General features: G+C 37.7%; 1 protein-coding gene across 3 annotated transcripts in view; it reads right to left on the bottom strand.

Moving 5' to 3' along the window:
- Window positions 1-246: 246 nt before the first annotated feature.
- The window catches only part of PPIG (peptidylprolyl isomerase G), a 57,233-nt gene continuing 31,943 nt past the window's right edge, over window positions 247-25,536 (bottom strand). For 2 of the 3 annotated variants that reach the window (XM_009182402.4, XM_021923703.2), the window contains 5 exons: window positions 9,504-9,717; window positions 8,567-8,734; window positions 5,195-5,282; window positions 1,760-1,896; window positions 247-1,576 (listed from right to left, as the gene is read on the bottom strand). In XM_009182402.4, the coding sequence (XP_009180666.1) occupies window positions 466-1,576; window positions 1,760-1,896; window positions 5,195-5,282; window positions 8,567-8,734; window positions 9,504-9,717 (1,718 nt within the window). In that variant the 3' untranslated portion in view covers window positions 247-465. The remainder of the gene's footprint in view (window positions 1,577-1,759; window positions 1,897-5,194; window positions 5,283-8,566; window positions 8,735-9,503; window positions 9,718-25,536) is intronic. The other variant, XM_003907579.5, reaches the window with a different exon arrangement.

Raw genomic sequence — 25,536 nt, 5'->3', positions numbered from 1 at the left:
TGCTTCTGTGTAATTAAAAGAAACCGCTGCAAACCTCTATTATTAACGCAATCAGAAAATCTATACAAGATGTCTTCTAGTGGCTTCTAAAGTTACTTTAATCATGAGAAACACAAGCTTTTGTAACAATGCATTGCAACCATTCCAAATGGCTGACTAAACAAATTAGGATGCTATTGGCTAATTGTTGCAACACAGTAATGCATACATAAAATAGTTAAACACAGCACACAGTACTACACCAAAGTGTTTTTCTCATTTCAAGTTTATTAAAACTTTAGCAGTACAAATTATCCACATTGCAGATTATCAAAAGATCAACTCAATGAAATCCACATTAAGAAAAAAAAAGGACAAACATAAAACAACCCAAAAACAATGAAAAGGAAAACAACATAAAGGAGATTCATTAGCAAGTCTCTCAAACTTAAAATTCGAAACAGAATGGAAGTTTATATCACTCACTCATCCACTTTTGTCTTCATCTGTTCCAGGGCTTGATTCATGATCAAATTTTTTATTTTTTTCATGTACATGGTCATTTTCTTGACCCTTTGATTTTTGGTTTTCTTTTTCCACTGAGGATCTGATCTTCTCATCCTCCTTATTTTTCAATGTAGAGGACTTTAATTCATTGTCCTGACTGTTTTGTTTTATTTTTGAGAAGGGACTTTGATCTCTATCAGCCTTTTTTTCCCTGCTATTATTTGAGCTATTATGATCACGACTTTTAGAGTACATTCTTTTCTCACTCTCAGAATTTTCTTTTCTGTGTGAGCTCTTACTTTCTTGGTTTCTGTATTTTTCTTTGTTTCTGCTTTGACTTTCTTCTCTCTCTGAGCTCCGTGAGTCTCTCCTCCTTCTCCTCCTATCTTTACTTCTTGATCTTCCTGGTGTCATTCTTCTCTCTCGGCTTCGTGACCGTCCTCTTCTCCTGTATTCCTGTTCTCTGTATCTATGGTACTCCTTGCTTCTGCTGCGATCTCTGTCATGGGTTCTTGATCGCACTCTTCTGCTTCTGTCCCTACTTCTGCTTCGTTCTCTTGTTCTGCTATTATAACTGTGTTTACCTTTAGTTATATCACATTCTCTACTCCTGGATTGTGCACGTCTATCCTTTTCCTTACTTTTACTATGATCATGCTCATTACTCTTTGATTCTAACTGTTTAGACTTCTCTTTACTTCTACTCCTTTCCTGATCTTTTCCTTTAGAATCAGACTGCTTTTCTTTTTCTTTAACATTCTCATGATCCCTTCCTTTACTCCGTGACCTCATCCTCTTTTCTTCATGTCTATTATGTTTTGAATCTCTTTCTTTACTCTTTGATTTCTCTTTACTCTTACTCCTACTTTTAGATTTGGCCCTTTTCTTCACTTTGTTTTTATATTTATCATCTTTTTCTGAATTTCTTCTGATGTCTCTCTCTTTGCTGTTAGATTTATGGTCTTTAACTTTCTTTTCCTTTTCATTTTTTCTGTTTGGACTCTCAGATACATTCCTGTGATCCGTTATTTTTCTCTCTTTTACTCTAACTGGACTTCTCTGATTTTCTTTTATTTCATTCAACTCACTCCTAAAAAATAAGAAAAAGGATTGGGGAAATGTTATTAGAAAAAGAATTGTAGGTATTATTGGCTAAAATGATATTCTACTCTTCTTAAGGTATTCAGCAATAATTAAAATGACAATAAAATAACTTTATGTATAATAGTAAAAACAAATACTTATTACATTTGAAATAATAGTTAAATCTTACTTATCCCCTTTGATCCATCTTTCACCGCTTGATACCCTCATTCTTTGAGCTCTCTGCATCTCTTGCCTCCAATGTGGAGGAGTCTCACTACGTCTGAAACGATCCCTTGATCTGGATCTGGAAGGAGTTCGGTAACGCTAAAGAAAATTAAAAGGGGGAAAAATTAATGTATAAAAGTATAGAGGGACTCACATGAGTGCTGGGAGAGAGGGAAGTACTGGGCTCGAGGGTCAGGAGGTAGTAAGGGGTACAAAATTAAAAAATACATAAAAAGCATTATAATAGTAGCTAAAAAGCATATGTTTCTAGGTTAAAATAAAACGTCTGATATTTCTGTGCCCTGAAAATTACTAAAATTTCCCAATTTTCATGTAGGAAATCAATGAGGCAGAGAAACTTAAGTTGTCATGTTGCAAATTCCAAGTTAAGAAACATTAATCACAAAAACTCTAGCCACTAGCCATACACGTCTTCTCCATGGAAGAGTCCTATCCAAGTAATGCTAGAGCAACTTATAAGTTGCCAAGTTCAATCTAAATGTTATATATACTTAAGTTTCAAAGCAACCATTTCTCATATTGTGGAGAAAATAGAGTGTATGTGTAGATGTTCACTTATTCAACCCTTAGGATGACCAAACACTCTACTACATACTGAGAGAACATTAGTGAGCCAAGATATATGAGTGTGCTTTCCTGGAACTTATAGTCTACAGGACTTGGAGAGCATGTGAATGAACATATAATTAGTTATGTTAAACATATATGCAGCTACAATAGAATGTGTATAAAAGGAAAAGGGAAAAGATGCTGAGACAGGAAGCTTCCGAGTTAAGAAGAAAAGACAGACCAAATATGGCCAAAGCTAAAAATTACAAGGGAAACTAGTACTAGATAACATTGATGAGGTAAGCAAGGACTAGGTTTTGTGAAGTGTCATAGGCCATCATAGTAATTTTGGATTTATCCTAAGATCAATGGTAAAGGAGTAGCACAAAAATCAGACTTTCATTTTTAAATGACAATTCTGGCTACTATTTAAAAAAAAGATTAGACAGTGAATCTCAAAGTGGGATCTGGGATTTAAAGGCTCAGGGGTCAAAACTATTTTCATAATAATATCACAACATTTGCCTTTTCCATTTTCATTCTTTCATTATCATACAATAGTGTTATTCAGTTTACATGTTTTGATATCATTACTTTCACAGCTAATGGAACGTGTGCTTATATATTCTTATGTTTTAAATATTTCTCAGTTCTAATTCCTAAAAGAGTAAATATTGATAGATATAACCCACACCAACAAAAGTTCTTTTGGGTCCTCAGTAATTTTTAACATGAAAGAGATACTGAGATTAAAAAAAATTGAGAACTATCAAAATTTACAGTTCAGACAATATGATGGAGTTGAATTAACATGGCAGGGGTAAAGCTTGAAACACATGAATTTCCGAGTATTTAGGAGGCAGAAATGACAGTATTCGGTGATGGGTAAGATATCTCTATGTATCTTACCATAGTTAAGTTATTTGCATAGTTAAGGTATAAACCGAAAGGGGAGAATCAGATTATTCTTGGGAAGGAACTGCACAGGTGGTGGTCCAGCCAGTCACTAAAATCAGTAACCTAAAGAAGGTTCAGATTTGAAGAGGAAGAGCTTGTGCTCAACTTTGTAAAAGCCAAGTTTGAGGTACTCATTAGTCAAATGAGTCTTTGGAGCTAAAAAATGCAGAAAAAATTTGACAATTACCAGCCATGGGAGTCATGAAATTGCTCAAGGAGTATATGCAGTGTGAGAAGAGTTGAATGGGAACCTTGAGGTACTACAGTATTTAAAGGTCAGGTAAATGGCTGGACTCGGTGGCTCATGCCTGTAATTCTAGGACTTTGGGAGGCTAAGACAGGCAGATTGCTTGAGCTCAGGAGTTCGAGACCAGTCTGGGCAACATGGCGAAACCCCATTTTTACAAAAAAATACAAAAATTAGCCAGATGTGGTGCTGCACACCTGTAGTCCCAGCTACTTGGGAGGCTGAGGTGGGAGGATTGCTTGAGACTGCAAGGTTGAGGCTGCAGTGTTCCTTGATTGTACCACTGCACTCCAGCCTGGGTAAAAGTGAGATCCTGTCTCAAAAAAAAGGTCAGTTTAAGGAGTATGAGCTAGCATTAGAAATGTACAACAGACTGGCTAGAGAGATAGAAAGAATATGTGATAAAAGAAATGTGGAGGCCGGGCACAGTGGCTCACGCCTATAATCCCAGCACTTTGGGAGGCCGAGGCAGGTGGATCACCTGAGGTTAGGAGTTTGAGACCAGCCTGGCCAACATGGTGAAACCCCGTATCTACTAAAAATACAAAAATTAACTGGGCCTGGTGTAATCCCAGCTGCTAGGGGGAGCTGAGGCAGGAGGACTGCTTGAACCTGCAGGAGGTTGTGACTGGCATTGGCTCAGAAGCCTGTAATCCCAGCACTTTGGGAGGAGGCCGAGGAGGCGGATCCAGAGTCCAGGAGATCGAGACCATCCCAGCTAACATGGTGAAACCCGTCTCTACTAAAAAAATACAAAAACTAGCCGAGGCCGAGGTGGGGGCGCCTGTAGTCCCAGCTACTCGGGAGGCTAGGCAAATGCGTGAACCGGGAGGTGGAGCTTGCAGTGAGCTGAGATCAGGCCACTGCACTCAGCCTGGGCTGATGACAGAGTGAGACTCCGTCTCGAAAACAAAACAAAACAAAAAAAAAGAACCTGGGAGGTAGAGGTTGCAATGAGCCAAGATCGCGTCACTGCACTCCAGCCTGGGCAACAGAGTGAGCCTCCATCTCAAAAAAAAAAAAAAAAAAAAAAAAAAGAAATGTGGAAAGAATATTACAAGGAGCAAGTAAGATGAAGACTAAAAATGCTAAAAATGATCCACTGGATTTTGTGATATGGAGCTAATTATGCATCAAGTGCTGTTTTCATCAGAACAGTGCTAGTGGAAGACAACTGAAATGCTTGAGGAATAAGTAGGAAGTGAAGACATAAGACAGAAAAGTGTAGCCAAGTTTCTATAAAGTTTTGAAAGCAGAAGATATTTAAATTCTGATGAGGACACTCTAGTAAATAAAAAAAGAATAAAATACAAGAATAAGGTTAAGTTTTATTTATTTTTAACAAGAATAGAAATACGGTGATTGCAAAGTAACAAGGGAGACAAGAAAGACCTCGATCCCATTTTATACCATGTAAATGTAAAATCTATTTATATATCATGGATTTTCTGTTGTGAAGTACCAACATACAGAAGCTGTTTAAGAAAGAGAATATGTAATTCAATGTCTGCGTCTCCCCTAAATTTTACTTACTTGCACATTAATATTTAAGAAACACCCTAAAATTATTTAAGGAAGACAAATGCAGTATTGTGAAGATCTCTGGGAGAAAGAATCACCTACCCTTGGTCCTCTTCCTTTAATTTTCCTGCCAGATCTAGTAACTAAAAGTCGTCTCTGGTATGAAGCAGGCTGGGAGTTAGGTGGATTACTAGAAGAAAGCAAAGAGAAAGTTAACACAATTTTAAAAACAACTTTTGTTGGCCTGGCGTGATGGCTCACGCCTGTAATCCCAGCACTTTGGGAGGCCAAGGCGGGCGGATCACAAGGTCAAGAGATCGAGACCATCCTGGCCAACATAGTGAAACCCTGTCTCTACTAAAAATACAAATATTATCCGGGTGTGGTGGCACGTGCCTGTAATCTCAGCTACTCGGGAGGCTGAGGCAGGAGAATTGCTTGAACCCAGGAGGCAGAGTTGCAGTGAGTCGGGATTGCGCCACTGCACTCCAGCCTGGCAACAGAGCAAGACTCTGTCTCAAAAAAAAAAAAAGTCCTTTATTATTATTTCTTTTGAGACGGGGTCTTACTCCGTCACCCAGGTTGGGGTGTAGTGGTGTGATCTTGACTCACTGCAACCTCTGTCTTCCTGGTTCCAAGCTATCCTCCCACTTGAGTCTCACAAGTAGCTGGGACTACAGGTATGCACCACCATGCCTGGCTAATTTTTTGTATTTTTGGTAGAGACAGGGTTTCACCATGTTGCCCAGGCTTGAACCTCTGAGCTCAAGCAATCCACCCGCCAAGGCCTCCCAAAATGCTGGGATTACAGATGTCAGTCCCTATGCCCGGCCCCATGATGTGTGATTTTAATAAAAATGAATCTAGGCCAGGCACAGTGACTCATGCCTATAATCCCAGCACTTTGGGAGGCCAAGGTGGACGGATCACGAGGTCAGCATATCAAGATCATCCTGGCTAACACAGTAAAACGCCATCTCTACTAAAAATACAAAAAATTAGCTGGGCGTGGTGGCACGCGCCTGTAGTCCCAGCTACTCAGGAGACCAAGGCAGGAGAATCGCTTAAACCCGGGAGGCGGAGGTTGTAGTGAGCCGAGATCATGCCACTGCATTCCAGCCTGCGCGACAGGGCGAGACTCTGTCTCAAACAAACAAACAAACAAACAACCTGTAGAATCTGTAGAATACAGCTTTATTCATCTTAAATTAACAAATTTAAAATTCTATATACAGTTCGTCCCTGTATCCGGAGGTTCCACATCTGAAGATTCAACCAACCAGGGATTAAAACTATTTGAAGGGGAAAAAACCCAACTGAAAAAATAAAAAAATTAAAAAACCCCCAAATATAGTAAAGCAAGTATTTACATAGCATTTACACTATATTATTATATAGATTATCATAGCACACTAGATATTATAAGTAATCTAGAGATGATTTAAAATATATGGGAATATTAGATTATATGCAAATACTATGTTATTTTTCAAAAGAGACTTAAACATCTACATAGTTTGGTATCTGCAAGGGGTCCTGAAACCAATTCCCCATGGATACAAAAGACAAATGTATAATCAGTGGTTATCAAGCCAAAATGGAATGACCAGAGAGTGCTACTAGTAAGTAGGGCCCAGGAGGCAGAAATGCTAAGGCCTTGAAATGTGGTCAGCATGAAGAACTTTCCTGCCTCGAAATGCCAATCATGTCCTATTGAGAAATACTGCTATATATACTCATTACTAAGACGAAACTAATTTGATAGTGCTAAGAAAAATTAATGTAGAAGAGCTCAGAAGGGGCTAATGCTGTCGAGAGAACAATTTTAAAATTATCTTATCCCAAAGTACCTTATTATCCTTTAAAAGTTGCAACAGAACTATACAGAAATGTTAAGTAATGTGAACTAAGCAACGACAAGCTGGTCTGAATTAGTCAAACATTCATATCATGGTTTATACCAAAAAGGGAAGCTGTTTGTTTTCCAAAAATAGTACATCAGTTAATATTTAATTAGCACATTACCAACATCCATGTAAGTGATATGTGAAAAGTTGTTCAAATACTTTTTCTTTAATCTTTATTTCCTTGGAAACATCCTTTCCAATACTAGCAGAAAAATTAACTCAATCCAACTCCTCAAAATTACAAAGTTTCAAATACTACATCCTATTTTTATATTTTTATTGTATAGAAAGGATTGAAGTATAGAAAGATTACTCAGAATTTTTTTTTTTTTTTTTTTAAGACAGTGTCTCACTCCCATCACCCAGGCTGGAGCTCAGTGGCATGATCACTGCACTCTGCAGCCTCAACTTTCTGGGCTCAGGTGATTTTCCCATCTCAGCCTCCTGAGTAGTTGGGACTACAGGCGTGCACCACCATACCCAGCTAATTTTTTGTTTTAGTGGAGGTGGGGTTTTGCCACGTTGCCCAGGCTTGTCTCAAAATCCTGAGCTCAAGAGATCTGCCCACCTTGGCCTCCCAAAGTGCTGGGATTACAGGTGTGAGCCCTATGCCTGGCCAAGAATGTTATTATTTGTATTATGACAATGCATTTCTGATCATAACTAACAGAAAGATTTCAATATTCTTTTCTACTTTTGGACATAGTTATTAAAATGACTGATAAAGAACAATTAGCATTACAGATATTAATAATGTAGATTTACGTAGTAAAATTTTTTCAGGATTTGAACATGACATCAGTTTTTATTACAATACTGTAAACCAAGTAAGGAAAACAGCAGTTTTTCCTATTAGATTAACTGAAAAACCAAGGTTCTTATTTGCTTAAAAGTTTAATGTACACAAATAACATGATAAGACACTATCTTGTTTTACTGGTTAAACAGTATCTTGTTATTGGTTTGGAATGCAGCTTAACATCTCTTTTTTGTATTAGTGTTTATTATGTGTAACTACTTCACAATCTACTTGTAATTTAAGTCAATTTACCTTTCTAATTATGTGGTTGGCAAAAAAGAACTTTGCAGAAGAACATTTTATTAAAAAGATTTCAATCTTGGGACAAGGTCAATTAAATCTTGTTTAAAATAAATAAAAACTTTTTAAAAAGAAGAAGGCCGGGCGCGGTGGCTCAAGCCTGTAATCCCAGCACTTTGGGAGGCCGAGATGGGCAGATCACAAGGTCAGGAAATCAAGACCATCCTGGCTAACACGGTGAAACCCCGTCTCTACTAAAATATACAAAAATCTAGCCGGGCGAGGTGGCAGGCGCCTGTAGTCCCAGCTACTCGGGAGGCTGAGGCAGGAGAATGGCGTAAACCCGGGAGGCGGAGCTTGCAGTGAGCTGAGATCCGGCCACTGCACTCCAGCCTGGGCGACAGAGGGAGACTCCGCCTCAAAAAAAAAAAACATAAAAAAAAAAAAAAATAAATAAAAAAATAAAAAATAAAAAGAAGAAAAGTTCTATGGTAAACCATGTAAGACAAAATATACACATTCACATACCACTCTCTTTCTCTCTCTCTCTCTCTGTTTTTCCTTTCCTTCTCATCAGCTTTAGGAGGACTTTTTCTCATTAGGAATCTATTTTCAGGTATAGGAGGGATCTCTTCTGGACGGACAGTAGACTGGGGTTGGGCTTCAAGATTTTCAGCTTCACTCTCACTAGATGCACTTAACAAACAGAAACACACAAAACAAGTTACAGTTGGTTATTATGTCCTTACGCAAATATCCAATTGTTGGTATTTCTTTCCTTTATATCACTATAATATAAACATCCTGTCCTTACCAAAGATGTGATCGCATGGGAAAAATCTTCTATTCCTCTGACAAACCAACTAACCAATCAAAAAACAAACAAAACAAAATGTTTCGATTATCACACTCTCAAAAAATATTTTCCTACAAAACGGATAAAAAATATGAAACTATGTGGGCAACGCGCTCTGATAAATTTAAAATACTTTAAAACATGGGTATGGAAATTAATTGCATTTGAGGCAACAGGCAGATGAAGACAAGTTTTAGTACTAACACTGATCATTTCAAACAAAATGGAAAAGAAGGTAAAATACACGGATATTATCTGCTTTCTACCCTTATGCTATCATAAGAGCTACTGAAAATAGGAAAAACAATTGGTGGTTTTCTGCAATTTTCATGAATCCCATAATCCTCCTACAAAACATACAAATCTGTAATACCAAAACCATCATTTAATTGAGTACACAAAAAAATGAACTGATAGGTTTTGTTTCAAAAGAAAATGAACGTACCCAAAATTTAATCTACAGACTGTAGAATATCAAAAGTCTTATGCTCCATGCTATATTTCTCACTATTTTAACAGTTTCATATAACTGACCCCAAATCCTAACAGATTTATTTATAAAAATGGAATCAGAATATAAAGCTAGCATTAGAAAAGTAAAATTAAGACCTCTTCTTGCTTTTCTTTCGCTTCTTCTTTTCTTTCTTGTGTTTTCGGGAATTTTTCCTATGTTTCTTTTTTCTTTTCTTTGATTTCTCTTCAGAAGCACTTTCAGAATCAGAGGAATCAGAAGAGGACTGAGAATCACTTGAGCTATCTGAGTCACTAGATGAGGAGGAGGAAGATGATGATGATTTATGCCTTTTCTTTTCTTCTTTCTTAACTTTAATAAAAACAAAAAGGTTTTGATCAACAATTTTTAGACGAACTTTGTGGAAGGAGATTTAAATTTTCTGCAGATTCTCACTGAGTCCGTTATTTAGCACTTAGATCATCCAGCTATGTGAACTGGAAAGTACAGGAAAGGAGTCGAGACTCAGGATTAGAGTCCAGATCTCCAGAATTCATCGGTCAAAGTTGTATGTATTAATCCAAAGAACTTTAAAAAATAGGTGAGTCTAAAATGCTAAACTAATGTTAACAAACATCTGAATAAGAAAGTTTTCTAAAAGCACAGAATAACAATGAAGAGTCCCACGTTCTAATCTTGTAGTTTTCCACTTCCCCTCTTATTATCAAGATTGGCAGAACTAGTGCGGGGAAATAACAGAAAAACTGCTTTACAGAAACGTGGAGAGGTAAGAAATTGATTTCATTGGCATGGGCTTATATTTCAATGCCTGAGCAGTCTTCTAATAATTAAGAAATCTAGCTCAAGAGGAGACTGATAACAGAGGGAAGTCAATTGCCCATGATGAACAGAATGTTTTGGGGACTCTACAAAAAGTCATTTTAAATTGAAATTTTATTTCAGTTAAGGAAGCCGTAACTTTAAAAAGGGTAAATAAACTCAGAGTTTAAAGGATCATTCAGTTAACATAAGTAAGTAAAGCTAGAAGGTGTAATACAACAAGAATTAGAAGAAGATACTACAAACTAGGAGGAGCTTGACCTATCTAAAGATATACTCATTCAAATCATGTTGGATTTGAAGAGGCTAACCGGCGCCAAAGATGGGACAATATTGATATATAGATGAGAACTACAATAAATTGAAATATATCAGATTATAATAGAAATCCATTAGTTTATAGTGATACTCATAAAGTATAAAGCATTTATCTGACCTTTCTGGTACAAACTGTACCACTTGCTAATGAAATAGATGAAGGGAAATAGCTCTTTGTCAGAAGCATTCCAGGCATAAATGAAAGAGAAATTGAGAGAGACTCTGTCTCAAAAAACAAAAACAAACAAACAAAAATCATTGTTTTACAACTTCTTGTGAGGCACTGATAACCCATGGCTGCTGCAGAACACTGAGACAACTAGTCCTGTGTGACTCCTGTTTTCATTAAAAGGAATTTTTTCAAGTCACAACTGCATCTGATCAACATTACATAACATAGTAAGTATTCAATTAGTAAAATCCAGTGTGTTCAATTATAGAAAACGCTGCATGACAAATGATCTACCTTTTTTGATAAATACATTTCAAGGAAACATAAAACAAGATGGCAAGAGAATTTATTAAAAAACAAAACACAACTTATAAGACCAATTTCAATGTCTGAACTTTATTTGGATTGATTCACACAACAAAAAATTAATTAACATTAATGAAACAGTTACAATCTGAACACTGTCAGGATATTTTATATTTAGGAATGTGTACGTATGTATCATTATGGTATTGTTTTTAAGAATCATCTTTTAGAAATAACATTTATTGATAAAATACTATGCCTGGAATTTGTTTCAAAGTAATAGGAAAGGGAAAAGTGGCTAGTGATGGGTAAAACAAGTTTGGCCATAAATAAACTCCCAAAGCTAGGTAAAGAACAAGTGTTTGTTATACTATTTTATTCACTTGTGTATAAATTAATATTTTCCATAATAAAAAGTCAAGAAGAACAAAGAAAATATATCTTTGGATTATCTGTTGGCTGTTTGGTTACAGAACCTTAGTTGAAAGGGTTAACAGCTGATTTGTGACCTTTCCTTTAGCCTCACCTTACCCTCAGGAACATCTGAAGATTTGATATTTGGCAAATTTATCCTTGTCTTTTTTTTTTTTTTTTTTGAGACAGGGTCTTGCTCTGTTGCCCAGGCTAGAGTGAAGATCTTAGCTCACTACAGTCTTGACCTTCCGGGCTCAAGTGATACTTCTGTCTCAGCTTCCTGAGTAACTGGGAACACTGGTGTATGCCACCATGCCCTGCTAATTTTTTTACTTTTATTTTTGTAGAGGCAAGTTCTTCCTATGTTGCCTAGGCTGGTTTCAAACTCCTGTGCTCAAGGGATCCTCCTGCCTCAACCTCTGTAAGTGTTGGGATTACAAGTGTGAGCTACCATGCCTAGCCTTGTTTATTTACTTATATATTTATGAAGATGCGGTCTTGCTGTGTTGCACAGGCTGGCCTCAAACTCCTGGGCTCAAGTAATCCTCCTTCCCTCAGCCTCCTGAGTAGCTAAGACTACAGGCACGTGTGCTGCTGTGCCTGAATCATCCTGAAATTTGTAACTGATAATTTATATGAATATACTAAACCCAAGACACATGAAAATCTGGCTGAAGTTACTTGTAACTTCAAGGACTTCTGGTTCACTGTCCAGATTGCTTTTCCAGTACTGATAAGATGTTGCTGCACTGGAGAAAGGGAACAAGGTATAAAATCTGAACAGACTGTAGATGTAATGGCTTCACTGAACTAAGGTAATCCTTCCTTACCCAGTTGTGTTTCTAAGGAACATGTACATTATCAAGTGTGAGATGTTTGGGATATATGCAAGCTGTGCCTGGAAATCATGAGAGCTCCTCTATGCTGCTGATGTACCAGCCATGCTGTTTCCTGTCCTATATCCTTTCTTAAGGGTAAGTAGCCTTAGTGCCTGGGGAAGCTAATTTTGTCTCATGAACCCAACTGTTAACCTGAATCCAATACCAATGCTGCTAGTAAGACAGAGTGGGTATGTAAAAACATATAATCTGAAAAATCTACTTATATATGCTAAACTAATAAACCTGAGGGATATGCAGGGGGGGGAGATCAAATTTTTAGGAAATCTAACAAAGAAATTCATAATGAAATAAAAACATAAAATTGTGCAAGCAAAATAAAAATACTACACTTAAACATAAAATATACTTGTTAAAATGTGGTAACTCTTTACCCCACAATTAACAAATCTTTAATTACCAGCTCTGATTTCTGTTTATTTTGCATTGACATTCTTTCCTATGAGAAATACATCCCAGTTGATATACTTTAAAAGCAAGCCCATTTAGTATTTGAAATTAAAAAACAAAAAAACAAAAAAAAAAGCAACCCCATTGGCTAGGGGCATGGCTTCTCACGCCTGTAGTCCCAGCACTTTGGGAGGCTGAGTGGGGAGAATCACTTGACCCTGGGAGGTCGCCGGGGGTATGGTGTCTCACACCTGTAATGCCAGCACTTTGGGAGGCCGAGGAGGGAGAATTACTTGAAGTCGAGGCTGCAGTGAGCCATGACTGCACCACTACATTCTAGCTTGGGGAACAGAGTGAGAACCTGTCTCCAAAACAACAAAAAAACATACCACACAACAGCAAGCCCACTTACCAAGTGTATTAAATACATTTAATAAACAATGATTTAATTTACACATCGCTTTTGAAGAGAACATTTTAGTGAAGCAAGATAACATGATAAAATGAAAAGTACAGGTGCAGTGGCTCATGCCTGTAATCCCACCACTTTGGGAGGCCAAGGCTGGTGGATAGGTTGAGGTCAGGAGTTCGAGACCAGCCTGACCAACATGGAGAAACCCGTCTCCACTAAAAATACAAAAATTAGCTAAGTGTGGTAGAGGGCACCTGTAATCCCAGCTACTCGGGAGACTGAGGCAGAGAATCTCTTGAACTGGGAGGCAGAGGTTGCAGTGAGCTGAGATTGCATCACTGCACTCCAGCCTGGGAGACAGACTGAGATTCCGTTTCAAATATAAATAAATAAATAAAAAGTTCCTCTCTTTTGATATTTGGCAAATTTAATTTATGTTCCTTTTCGTGTAAGTCTGCTCAGAAAAAAAATGAGAGAAAATAATTGAGAAAGAGATGGCATTAAAGGACAGAAGGGTAAAAAGGCAAAAAAAATTGGGAGACATCACAATAGCAATATTGATTCTGTAAGACTGTGGCTTGAGTTTCAAAGTGTGTGCTAAACTGTATTTTAAAATATGATTAAGGCATATTGAGAATATGATTGAAACTGTATCCTTCTCAAAGTCACAACTATTATTTAACTGAATAGAATTATCGATATACATAGTCAACGTAATGTCAGTACATGGCGATGAAGAGCCATGGTCCCTGGTCCTGATCCGTCGTCACATGTTAGGAACCAGGTCACAGAGGAGAAGGTGAGTGGCAGGCAAGCAAGCCTTACCACTGGAGCTCCAGCTCCTGTCAGATCAGCGACAGCATTAGGTTCTTAAAGGAGCACAAACCCTATTGTGAACTTGCATGCGAGGGATCTAGGCTGAGCACTCCTTATGAAACGCTAATGCCTAATGATCTGAGGTGGAACAGTTTCATTCTGAAACCATTCCCTAAACCCTGATGAAATAAAGACATTTTCAGAAAACTAGAATAATTTGTCACCAGTAGACCTAATCTTAAAAAAAAAAAAAAAATTGGTTAAAGGAAGTTCTCCAAAGAGAAAGGAAAAAGCAGGAGGCGACTTGAACTTCAGAAAGGAAGAACAAAAGAATGGTAAATAATAGGGGGTAAAGGAATCAACAATCAGTTCAGATAAAAAGAAACATAAATAGCTCTTAAGGAGACCCAAACATCACATTCCTCAGAGAAATGCTAATTGAAACTAGTATTTGTTAAAAAAAAAATTCATTAGGCTGGCAAAGGTGAAAGAGTTTACAATAATAAGTAGTTTTATACAGGGTTTAGGGCAACTTATCCTCTTATATTCTGGTAGCAGTGTCTACCAAATTACAAATGCATGACCTCTGTAAACTGGCAATTCCATTTCTAGGAAATTCATTCTACATGATCAACATTCACACACATGTGGAATAATGTACAAAATGTGAGAATGGAAACTCACTGAAAGAGATTTTCACTGATTATCCTTTTACACTCTCTAAATTTTGAACCAAATAAATGTATTAAATTTTTAAAATTAGGGTACAAAGTTTCAGTTAAGACAGGAAGAATAAGTTTGGTGAGATCTACTTTCATAGCATGGTGAGAACAGTTAATAACAATGTATTGTACATTTCAAAATTCCTGAGATAGTAAATTTCAAATTTCCGACCACAAAAACATTACTTGAGGTGAGAGCTATGTTAAATAGCTTGATTTAATCATTCTGCATTGTATACATGTATCATAACATCACGCTGTATACCATAAGTATATACAATAATGTCTCAATTATAATATTTTCAAATTAAAAATTTAAATTCCAAATATGGCAACAGCTGTTTTCAGCTGACTCTTCAAAAAAACCTACTTCCGGCTGGGCGCGGTGGCTCAAGCCTGTAATCCCAGCACTTTGGAGGCCGAGGTGGGCAGATCATAAGGTCAGAAGATCGAGACCATCCTGGCTAATATGGGGAAACCCCATCTCTACTAAAAATACAAAAAGAAATTAGCTGGGCATGGTGGCGGGCACCTCTAGTCCTAGCTACTCGGGAGGCTGAGGCAGGAGAATGGTGTGAACCAGGGAGGCGGAGCTTGCAGTGAGCCGAGATCTCGCCACTGCACTCCAGCCTGGGCAACAGAGTGAGACTCTGTCTCAAAAAAAAACAAAAACAAAAAACAAAACAAAACAAAACAAAACCCTACTTCTTGCTTAACTACTTACACAAAATTGATTTCAGCATTTCTATTACAAGTATGTAAGTATCCTTAAGGTAAAATGAAATAGTACTAAAAGCAAAAACCACAATGCAAGTTAAAAATCATAATGGATGAAAAGGAATTACAGAGAGTTATTAATAACACTCTCAACTCGGGCCATTTCTGGTTAATTAGTTTAAAGATTACACAGTTTGCTTATTATTAGGTAGGATGATTTCCCAAACATCTTTACTGACCATTACTTGGGGGTATGGTGTGATGTAACCCTATCAATTAGTCACTGAACTTACTAGTATAATATTAAGGTTAAAAACGAAACTCCATAGCTCACATCTGTAATCCCAGCACTTTGGGAGGTCAAGTTAGCTTGAACCAGGAATTTGAGACCCGCCTGGGCCTGTGGAGACCCTGTCTCCACCAAAAATACAAACATTAGCCAGCTATGGCAATGCACACCTGTAGTCCCAGCTATTTCGAAGGCTGAGGTGGGAAGATTGCCTGAACCCAGGAGTTTGAGGTTGCAGTGAACTATGACTGCACCACTGCACTCCAGCCTGGCAACAGAGCAAGACACTGTCTCAAAAAAAAAAAAAAAAATTGGCTGGGCGCGGTGGCTCAAGCCTGTAATCCCAGCACTTTGGGAGGCCGAGATGGGCGGATTGCGAGGTCAGAAGATCGAGACCATCCTGGCTAACACGGTGAAACCCCGTCTCTACTAAAAAATACAAAAAAACTAGCCGGGCGTGGTAGTGGGGCCTGTAGTCCCAGCTACTTGGGAGGCTGAGACAGGAGAATGTTGTAAACCCAGGAGGCGGAGCTGAGATCCGGCCACTGCACCCCAGGCTGGGCGACAGAGCAAGACTCCGTCTCAAAAAAAAAAAAAAAAATTCAAAACCAAACCAGAAATAACTCCAGAGTATTTTATTTGTAAAAACCTAATGTAAGAAAATGCTGCTTTGTTTTTTATTTGAGACCTACAGATTTACACCAATAAATTTCACTTGAAATCTTGAAAATGAAGCGAATTCTGAAATCACCATCAAAATAAGATTTGAAATAAAGAACAGAAGTATTCCTAAAATGGTCTTTAGACAATTTCATTTCACATTATAGGTCTCATCTCCTAAACTGTTTCTAAGTTTAACATACCACTATTTTCCAATAAAAGTGCCAAAATTACTTTTAGAATAAGGACACTGAAATGGGACTCTGTCACCATAAAAATGAATCTCTAGTGGTGTTCTTCACTTGTCTCCTGAGTACAAGATTCACCAGCTGCTTCCTCTATTGTGCTATTCATTCTGTATTGCCAGGCAATCTGCCTCCTGCCATTTCTTCTCATACAACTACTTACCGCCATGTTGCCACAACTCTGTTCTTGTGTTTCTGTATACTATGTAACACAGCAATCCTCTCATCTCTTAGTTCCATTATTGGTACGCTAAGCTTGTGGGAGTTATGTATATTCTACTTCTCAAGGTCACTGCCAAGATCCAATTTTTCACACAAAAAACTTGCAACCTCCAGCATAAATGGGTTAACAACTGCAGTGAACTCTGAAGAGCAGAACATGATCTGAGGTCATGTCAGCTCCTGAAAAACCAGGAAATACCTTAATATAGGTATGTCTGTGCTCTACCCTCCACTCTGGCTTTTGACAGCCCTTTGCTGAGCCTCTACAGAGGATGCAGCTTTTATTAGCTTCCAGTGTTCCATCTCTGCATCTGCTGGAAGGTTTTTCTCCCTGACTTCGAATTTTCTCTGGCACACTCAAATAGTCACAAAAAGAAGGATCTCCAATCTCAAAATTGCAAAGAGAGAAAGGCCCAGGAAGACTGATTGCCCAGACTCACAAAGACCATATACAGATGGACCAAGACAGTCAGATTTCTTCAGAAGTCTTTTTGTTTTCTTTCAGGAAGTTAAAAAAAAAAAAGAGGTGTAAATCTCTCATACAAGGTTTTAAATATAATGATGATAAATACCACAATGTTACAATGCGTTTTGACTGTTCCCAATTATTTTAAGGAGGCCATCAAACTTACAAAGTGGATGTAAGATATAGCTCTGCTTAAGATTATATAAGATGCATGACAAAATCTACCCTGAACAATGTTCTGAATGGTAACTGAAGGATTATGGAATAACAGGAGTCCAAGTGTGTGTTTTCAAACTAACGATCTTTTCCTCTTTTCATAGTATGATCCAGAACAGAGTAGGCATTGGAGGCCTGGCTCAAAACAAATCTGACCTTTTAGAAACTCCTGGGAAGATACATATTAATAAAGGGCCAATCTCAGATTGCTGAAACTGATAAGGGCAAGATGAGTTTGAGGGACATACAGTTGGATGCTAACATCAACTTTTAGCATAACTTCCTGGCCCCAATGGCATAGGCAAAACTATCATTTATTTCTTCAGATGACAACACATTATAAAGATGTAAGTAATATATAAAGAGCTACATTCATTTACTTCCTCCTTTAGGCAAATATTCATGTCCTGCCCTTTTGGTACCAAAAGCATCTTTACAACAAATTTATTAGAGAGTCTATGATTACTGTTCATGGTTTAAAACGCAAACTTTTTTTTGTATTTTTAGTAGAGACAGGGTTTCACCATGTTGGCCAGGCTGGTTTCAACCTCCTGACCTCAAGTGATCCATCTACTTCGGTCTCCCAAGTTGCTGGGATTACAGGCGTGAGCCAGCACCTGGCCAAAAACTCTGTTACCTCAATCACTTTCTGAATATATAAACCACACAGCATCCTTAACTTTATTTATTTATATATTTTTTAGAGCCGGGGCCTTGTTCTGTCACCCAGGCTGCAGCCTCGAACTCCTGGGCTCAAGTGATCCTCCTGCCTCAGCCTCCCAAATAACAGGGACTACAGACAGTTAATTTAAAAAAAAATTTTTTTTTTTTTGGTAGAGAAGAGTCTCACAATGTTGCCCAGGCTGGTCTGAAACTCATGGGCTCAAGTGATCCTCCTGTTTCAGTTTCACAAAGTGCTGGGATTACAGGTGTCGGCCACTGTGCCTGGCCACTTAACTTTTATAAGGAAGCAACAGATCCTAACACAACCGTCCTTAAAGATTAAAGTATTTTTCTTTTAAATTAGTTGTCAAGTAGAGAATAAATGATGAAGATTTTCTAGATGACTTGGGAAGAATAATGCCTTAAGCTAAAATATTCCTACTGTACTAAAAACACTCTAAAGTTTAAACATCAGTAGGTTCAGGGTTTAGAAGTAACAAATATCACTACAGACTTTTTTTTAGTATTTTTTAAATGTAAATAATTGCATTTGTAGCGTATTACTCAAAGATTCTCAACATCTCGTTTTTTACTGAATCTTCAAGAAAAAAGGCATACATTACACCTGTTGTTTGTAAATAAGGATAATCGGTCTCATGTACATCAAGAAATCCCATGAGCTGAAGCATACACCTGCAATAATTTATTGCAGTAATTTACCTGCAAATATTTATTTGACATCACATGGAAGAAAATAAAATTAGCAGACTCAAAAATGGAATACAGACAAAAAAAATTTTTTTTAAATAATCATTTTGCCTTCTCTATGCCCATCTCGGGTGTTTTAAAATTAAAACAAAACAAAATGTACCTATTTCTAAATATTATAGAGGAAATCAGTATACCTAAAAGGTGAGATGAGAACGATCTACTTAGGGTAATTCTTAAGAAATTTTAAAGACATTTAAACTTTAATGAGTCAGTAACATGTAACAGAAAAAGCTCTAATTCTCGAACTTGGGTTTGAGGTCTCTTTTCCTGACACAGCAAAGAACTTAATCTTCTTGATTATCTTTGTCTGTAAAATAGGGATATATAATACTACAGAGTTACTGTGAGAATCAGAAAGCATTATAGATGACTCTCACATGTGCTAACTCTAAGAAACTAATTACTGATATTATTATCCCCTAGATTAGTAAGAACAGAGTTAGTTTAAGGTTTTACTGCTTTCTATACAGGTTTGAAGGTAATCTCCATTATTTTTAGGAAGTCAAGCCCATCATCTGTAATAAAATAGTATCAGCCACATATTTCAAATATAAAGACTTAAAATATTTAAAGTTCTTACCATTTCAGACAATATATCAAATTAGTCTTGTTAGTATCAAATGGTCTGGTCTAAATAAAAGAAGTTTCTCAAACATGTAGGATGCTTCTGAATCTAAGTAGCGCTTAAAGAAAAAATAATTTATTCCCTTAAAGTTTCTCAATCTATCTTCCTCTCTTCGATTGCCACCTAGCCCCAGAGTCTCTTCCTCTAGAGTATTTACTTACTAGGTTATTCAGACAACTACAGTTAAAAAACAAACAAACAAACAAACAAAAAAACAAAAAACTGAGTGGAAGCAAAAGGGCAAATTATTGCCAGTTAATAATCAGAAAAACTTAACTGACTTCATGGTAAACAAAGTGAGAAGTAGGATAAAACACAGTTAAAAACACAAAATTTCCAAGAACACACAATGGGGAAAAGACAGGCTCTTCAATAAACGGTGCTGGAACAACTAGATATCCACATGTAAAAAAACAATCAGACCCTTATAATGCATATAAAAATCAACTAAAAATGGTTTAATGACTTAAACATAAGACTTGCAACTGCAAAACCACTAAAAGAAAACACACAGAAAAAGCTCCATGACATTGGTTTGAGCAATGACTTTTCTGGATATGACCCCAAAACCACAGGCAACAAAAAGCAAAAATAGACAAATGGGATTGCATCAAACTAATAGGGTTCCACACAGCCAAACAAACAATCAACAGAGTGAAGACGCAACCTCTGGAATGGAAGAAAGTATTTGCAAACCATACATCTGACAATGGGTTAATATCCAAAATATATAAGGAATGCAAACAACTCATCAGCAAGAAAACAACCTGATTTAAAATTGGGCAAAGAACCTGAAGAGACATTTCTCAAAGGAAGACATACAAATGGCCAACAAGTATATGGGCAAAAATGCTCAATGTCACTGAACATCAAAGGAATGCAAATTAAAACTACAATGAGATGGCACCTCATACCTGTTACAATGGCTATTATGAAAAAAAAAAAAAGAACAAAAACAAGGGAGAGGACATGAAGAAAAGGACACTCTTGTAAACTGTTGGTGGGAATGTAAATCAGTATAGGCATTATTAGAAAACCGAACGAAGGCTCCTCAAAAAATCAGAAATAGAAAGAGGGCATTACATAATGGTAAAGAGATCAATGCAACAAGAAGAGCTAACTATCCTAAATACATATGCACCAATACAGGAGCACCCAGATTCATAAAGCAAGCTCTCAGAGACCTACAAAGAGACTTAGACTCCCACACAATAATAGTAGGAGACTTTAACACTCCACTGTCAATATTAGACAGATCAACGAGACAGAAAATTAACAAGGATATTCAGGACTTCAACTAGCTCTGCCAAGTGAACCTAACAGACATCTACAGAACTCTCCACCCCAAATCAACAGAATATACATTCTTCTCAGCACCACGTCACATTCATTCTAAGACTGACCACATAATTGGAAGTAAAACACTCCTCAGCAAATGCAAAAGAACGGAAATCGTAACAGTCAGTCTCTCAGACCACAGTGCAATCAAATTGGACCTCAAGATTAAGAAACTCACTCAAAACCGCACAATTACATGGAAACTGAACAACCTGCTCCTGAATGACTACTGGGTAAATAATGAAATTAAGGCAGAAATAAGTAAGTTCTTTGAAACCAATGAGAACAAAGACAAAGTACCAGAATCTCTGGGACACAGCTAAAGCAGTGTTTAGAAGCAAATTTACAGCACTAAATGCCCACAAGAAAAAGCAGGAAAGATCTAAAATGGATATCCTAACATCAGAATTAAAAGAACTAGAGAAACAAATTCAAAAGCTAGCATGAGACAAGAAATATCTAAGATCAGAGCAGAACTGAAGGAAATAGAGAAACAAAAAACCCTTAAAAAAAAAAAAAAAATCAATGAATCCAGGAGCCGGTTTTTGAAAAAGATTAACAAAATAGATTCTGGCTAGATGTCTGCTAGCCAGACTAAGAGGAAAAGACAGAAAAATCAAATAGACAAAATAAAAAATGATAAAAGGGAGGTCACCACTGATCCCACAGAAATACAAACTACCATCAGAGAATACTATAAACACCTCTACACAAATACACTAGAAAATCTAGAAGAAATGGATAAATTCCTAGACATATACACCCTTCTAAGACTAAACCAGCAAGAAGTCGAATCCCTGAATACACCAATAACAAGTTCTGAAATTGACGCGGTAATTAATAGCTTACCAACCAAAAAAAGCCCAGGACCAGATGGATTCACAGCCGAATTCTACCAGAGGTACAAAGAGAGGCTGGTACCATTCCTTCTGAAACTATTCCAAAAGGGGGACTCCTCCCTAACTCATTTTATGAGGCCAACATCATCCTGATACCAAAGCCTGGCAGAGACACAAGAAAAAAAGAAAATTTCAGGCCAATATCCCTGATGAACATCGATGGGAAAATCCTCAATAAAATACTGGCAAACTGAATCCAGCAGCACATCAGAAAGCTTATCCACCACGATTAAGTCAGCTTCACCTCTGGGATGGAAGAATGGTTCAACATACATAAATCAATAAACGTAATCCATCACATAAACAGAACCAATGACTAAAACCACATGATTATCTCAATAGATGCAGAAAAGGCCTTCAATAAAATTCAACAGCGCTTCATGCTAAAAACTGTCAATAAACTAGGTATTGATGAAACATATCTCAAAATAATAAGAGCTACTTATGACAAACCCACAGCGAATATCCTGCTGAATGGACAAAAGCTGGAAGCATTCCCTTTGAAAACTGGCACAAGACAAGGACGCCCTCTCTCACCACTCCTATTCAATGTAGTATTGAAAGTTCTGGCCAGGATAATCAGGCAAGAGAAGGAAATAAAGGGTATTCAAATAGGAAGAGAGGAAGTCAAGCTGTCTGTTTGCAGATGACATAATTGTATATTTAGAAAACCCCATCGTCTCAGCCCAAAATCTCCTTAAGCTGATAACCAACTTCAGCAAAGTCTCAGGATATAAAATCAATGTGCAAAAATCACAAGCATTCCTATACACCAATAACACACAGAGAGCCAAATCATGAGTGAACTCCCATTCACAATTGCTACAAAGAGAATAAAATACCTAGGAACACAACTTACATGGAATGTGAAGGACCTCTTCAAGGAGAACTACAAACCACTGCTCAAGGAAATAAGAGAGGACACAAATGGAAAAATATTTCATGCTTATGGATAGTAAGAATCAATATCGTGAAAATGGCCATACTGCCCAGAGTAATTTATAGATTCAATGCTATCTCCATCAAGCTACAATTGACTTTCTTCATAGAATCAGAAAAAAACTGCTTTAAATTTCATATGGATCCAAAAAAGAGCCTGTATAGCCAAGACAATCCTAAGGAAAAGGAACAAAGCTGGAGGCATCATGCTACCTGACTTCAAACTACACTGCAAGGCTACAGTAACCAAAACAGCATGGTACTGCTACCAAAATGGATATATAAATCAATGAAACAGAACAGAGGCCTTGGAAATAACGCCACACATCTACAACCATCTGATCTTTGACAAACCTGACAAAAACAAGCAACGGGAAAAGGATTTCCTATTTAGTAAACGGTGTTTGGAAAACTGGCTAGCCATATGCAAAAAACTGAAACTGGACCCCTTCCTTACACCTTATACAAAAATTAACTCAAGAGATAGATTAAAGACTTAAACATAAGACCTAAAATCATAAAAATCCTAGAAGAAAACCTAGGCAATACCGTTCAGGATATAGGCATGGGCAAAGATTTCATGACTAAAACACCAAAAACGATGGCAACAAAAGCCAAAATTGACAAATGGTATCTAATTAAACTAAAGAGCTTCTGCACAGCAAAAGAAGCTATCATCAGAGTGAACAGGCAACCTATAGAACGGGAGACCATTTTTGCTATCTATCCATCTGACAAAGGGCTAATATCCAGAATCTACAAAGAACTTAAACAAACTTACAAGAAAAAAAACAAATAACGCCATCAAAAAGTAAGTGAAGGATATCAACAGACACTTCTCAAAAGAAGACATTTATGTGGCCAACAAACAGGAAAAAAAAAAGCTAATCATCACTGGTCATTAGAGAAAAGCAAATCAAAACCACAATGAGATACCATCTCATGCCAGTTAGAACGGTGATCATTAAACAGTCAGGAAACAACAGATGCTGGAAAGGATGTGGAGAAACAGGAACACCATTACACTGTTCGTGGGAGCATAAATTAGTTCAACCATTGTGGAAGACAGTGTGGCAATTCCTCAAGGATCTAGAACCAGAAATACCATTTGGCACAGCAATCCCATTACTGGGTATATACCCAAAAGATTATAAATCATTCTTCTATAAAGACACATGCACACATATGTTTACTGCAGCATTATTCAAAATAGCAAAGACTTGTGGCCGGGCGCGGTGGCTCAAGCCTGTAATCCCAGCACTTTGGGAGGCCGAGACGGGCGGATCACAAGGTCAGGAGATCGAGACCATCCTGGCTAACACGGTGAAACCCCGTCTCTACTAAAAAATACAAAAAACTAGCCGGGCGCAGTGGCGGGCACCTGTAGTCCCAGCTACTCGGGAGGCTGAGGCAGGAGAATGGCGTGAACCCGGGAGGCGGAGCTTGCAGTGAGCTGAGATCCGGCCACTGCACTCCAGCCTGGGCGGCAGAGCGAGACTCCATCTCAAAAAAAAAAAAAAAAAAAAAAAGACTTGTAACAGACCCAAATGCCCATCAATGACAGACAGGATAAGGAAAATGTGGCACATATACACCATGGAATACTATGCAGTCATTAAAAAGGATGACTTCATGTCCTTTTCAGGGACATGGATGAAGCTGGAAACTATCATTCTCAGCAAACTAACATGGGAACAGAAAACCAAACACTGCATGTTCTCACTCAAAAGTGGAAGTTGAACAATGAGAACACATGTACACAGGGAGAGGAACATCACACACTGGGGCATGTCTGGGGGTGGGGGGTCTAGGGGAGGGATAGCATTAGGAGAAATACCTAATGTAGATGATAGGCTGATGGGGCTCAGCAAACCACCATGCCACATGAATACCTGTGTAATAAACCGGCATGTTCTGCACATGTATCCCAGAACTTAAAGTATAATAATAATAAAAAAATTAAAAATAGAACTTGCACATGATCCAGAAATCCCACTACTGGATATATATCCAAAGGAAATGAGATCAGTGTGTTGAAGAGATATCTGCACTCTCATGTTCACTGCTGCATTATTCACAATAGCTAAGATACAGAATCAACCTGTTTCCACCAATAGATGAACGGATTTTTTAAAAAATGTGGTTTATATACACAATGGAATACTATTCAGCCTGTCATATGGAGCAACATGAATGAACCCAGAGGAAGTTATGTTATATGAAATAAGCCAGGCACAAAAGGACGAATACCATATGATCTCATTTACATGTGGAATCTAAAAATGTTGAAGTCATAGAAGCAGAGAGAATAGTGGTTCTCATGGGATTAGAGAAGGGAATGTGTTGGACAAATGCTGGTAAAGGATATAAAATTTCAGTTAGCTCAGAGGAATGAGTTCAAGAATTCTACTGTATAACGTGATGACTACAGCTAATAACAATGTACTGTATTCCTGAAAATCACTGGCCAGGTGCAGTGGCTCACATCTGTAATCCCAGCACTTTGGGAGGCTGAGGCAGGTGGATCACAAGGTCAGGAGTTCGAGACCAGCCTGGCCAATATGGTGAAACCCCATCTCTACTAAAAATACAAAAGTTAGCTGGGTGTGGTGGCGGGCGCCTATAGTCCCAGCTACTTGGGAGGTTGAGGCAGGAGAATTGCTTGAATCCAGGAGGTGGAGGTTGCAGTGAGCCAAGATCATGCCACTGCACTCCAACCTGGGTGACAGAGCGAGACTGTCTCAAAAAAAGAAAAAACCCCGCTAAGATGTTAAGAGTTCTCACCACAAAAAGGGGTAATTATAATTGTGAGGCAATATATGTTAATTAGCTCAATTTAGCCATTCCACAAT

The sequence above is a fragment of the Papio anubis genome, chromosome 10, assembly GCF_008728515.1.
Source record: "Papio anubis isolate 15944 chromosome 10, Panubis1.0, whole genome shotgun sequence".
NCBI lineage: Eukaryota > Metazoa > Chordata > Mammalia > Primates > Cercopithecidae > Papio > Papio anubis.
Note: the sequence above shows the minus strand (reverse complement) of the source record. Positions and strands in the feature narration are given on the sequence as shown.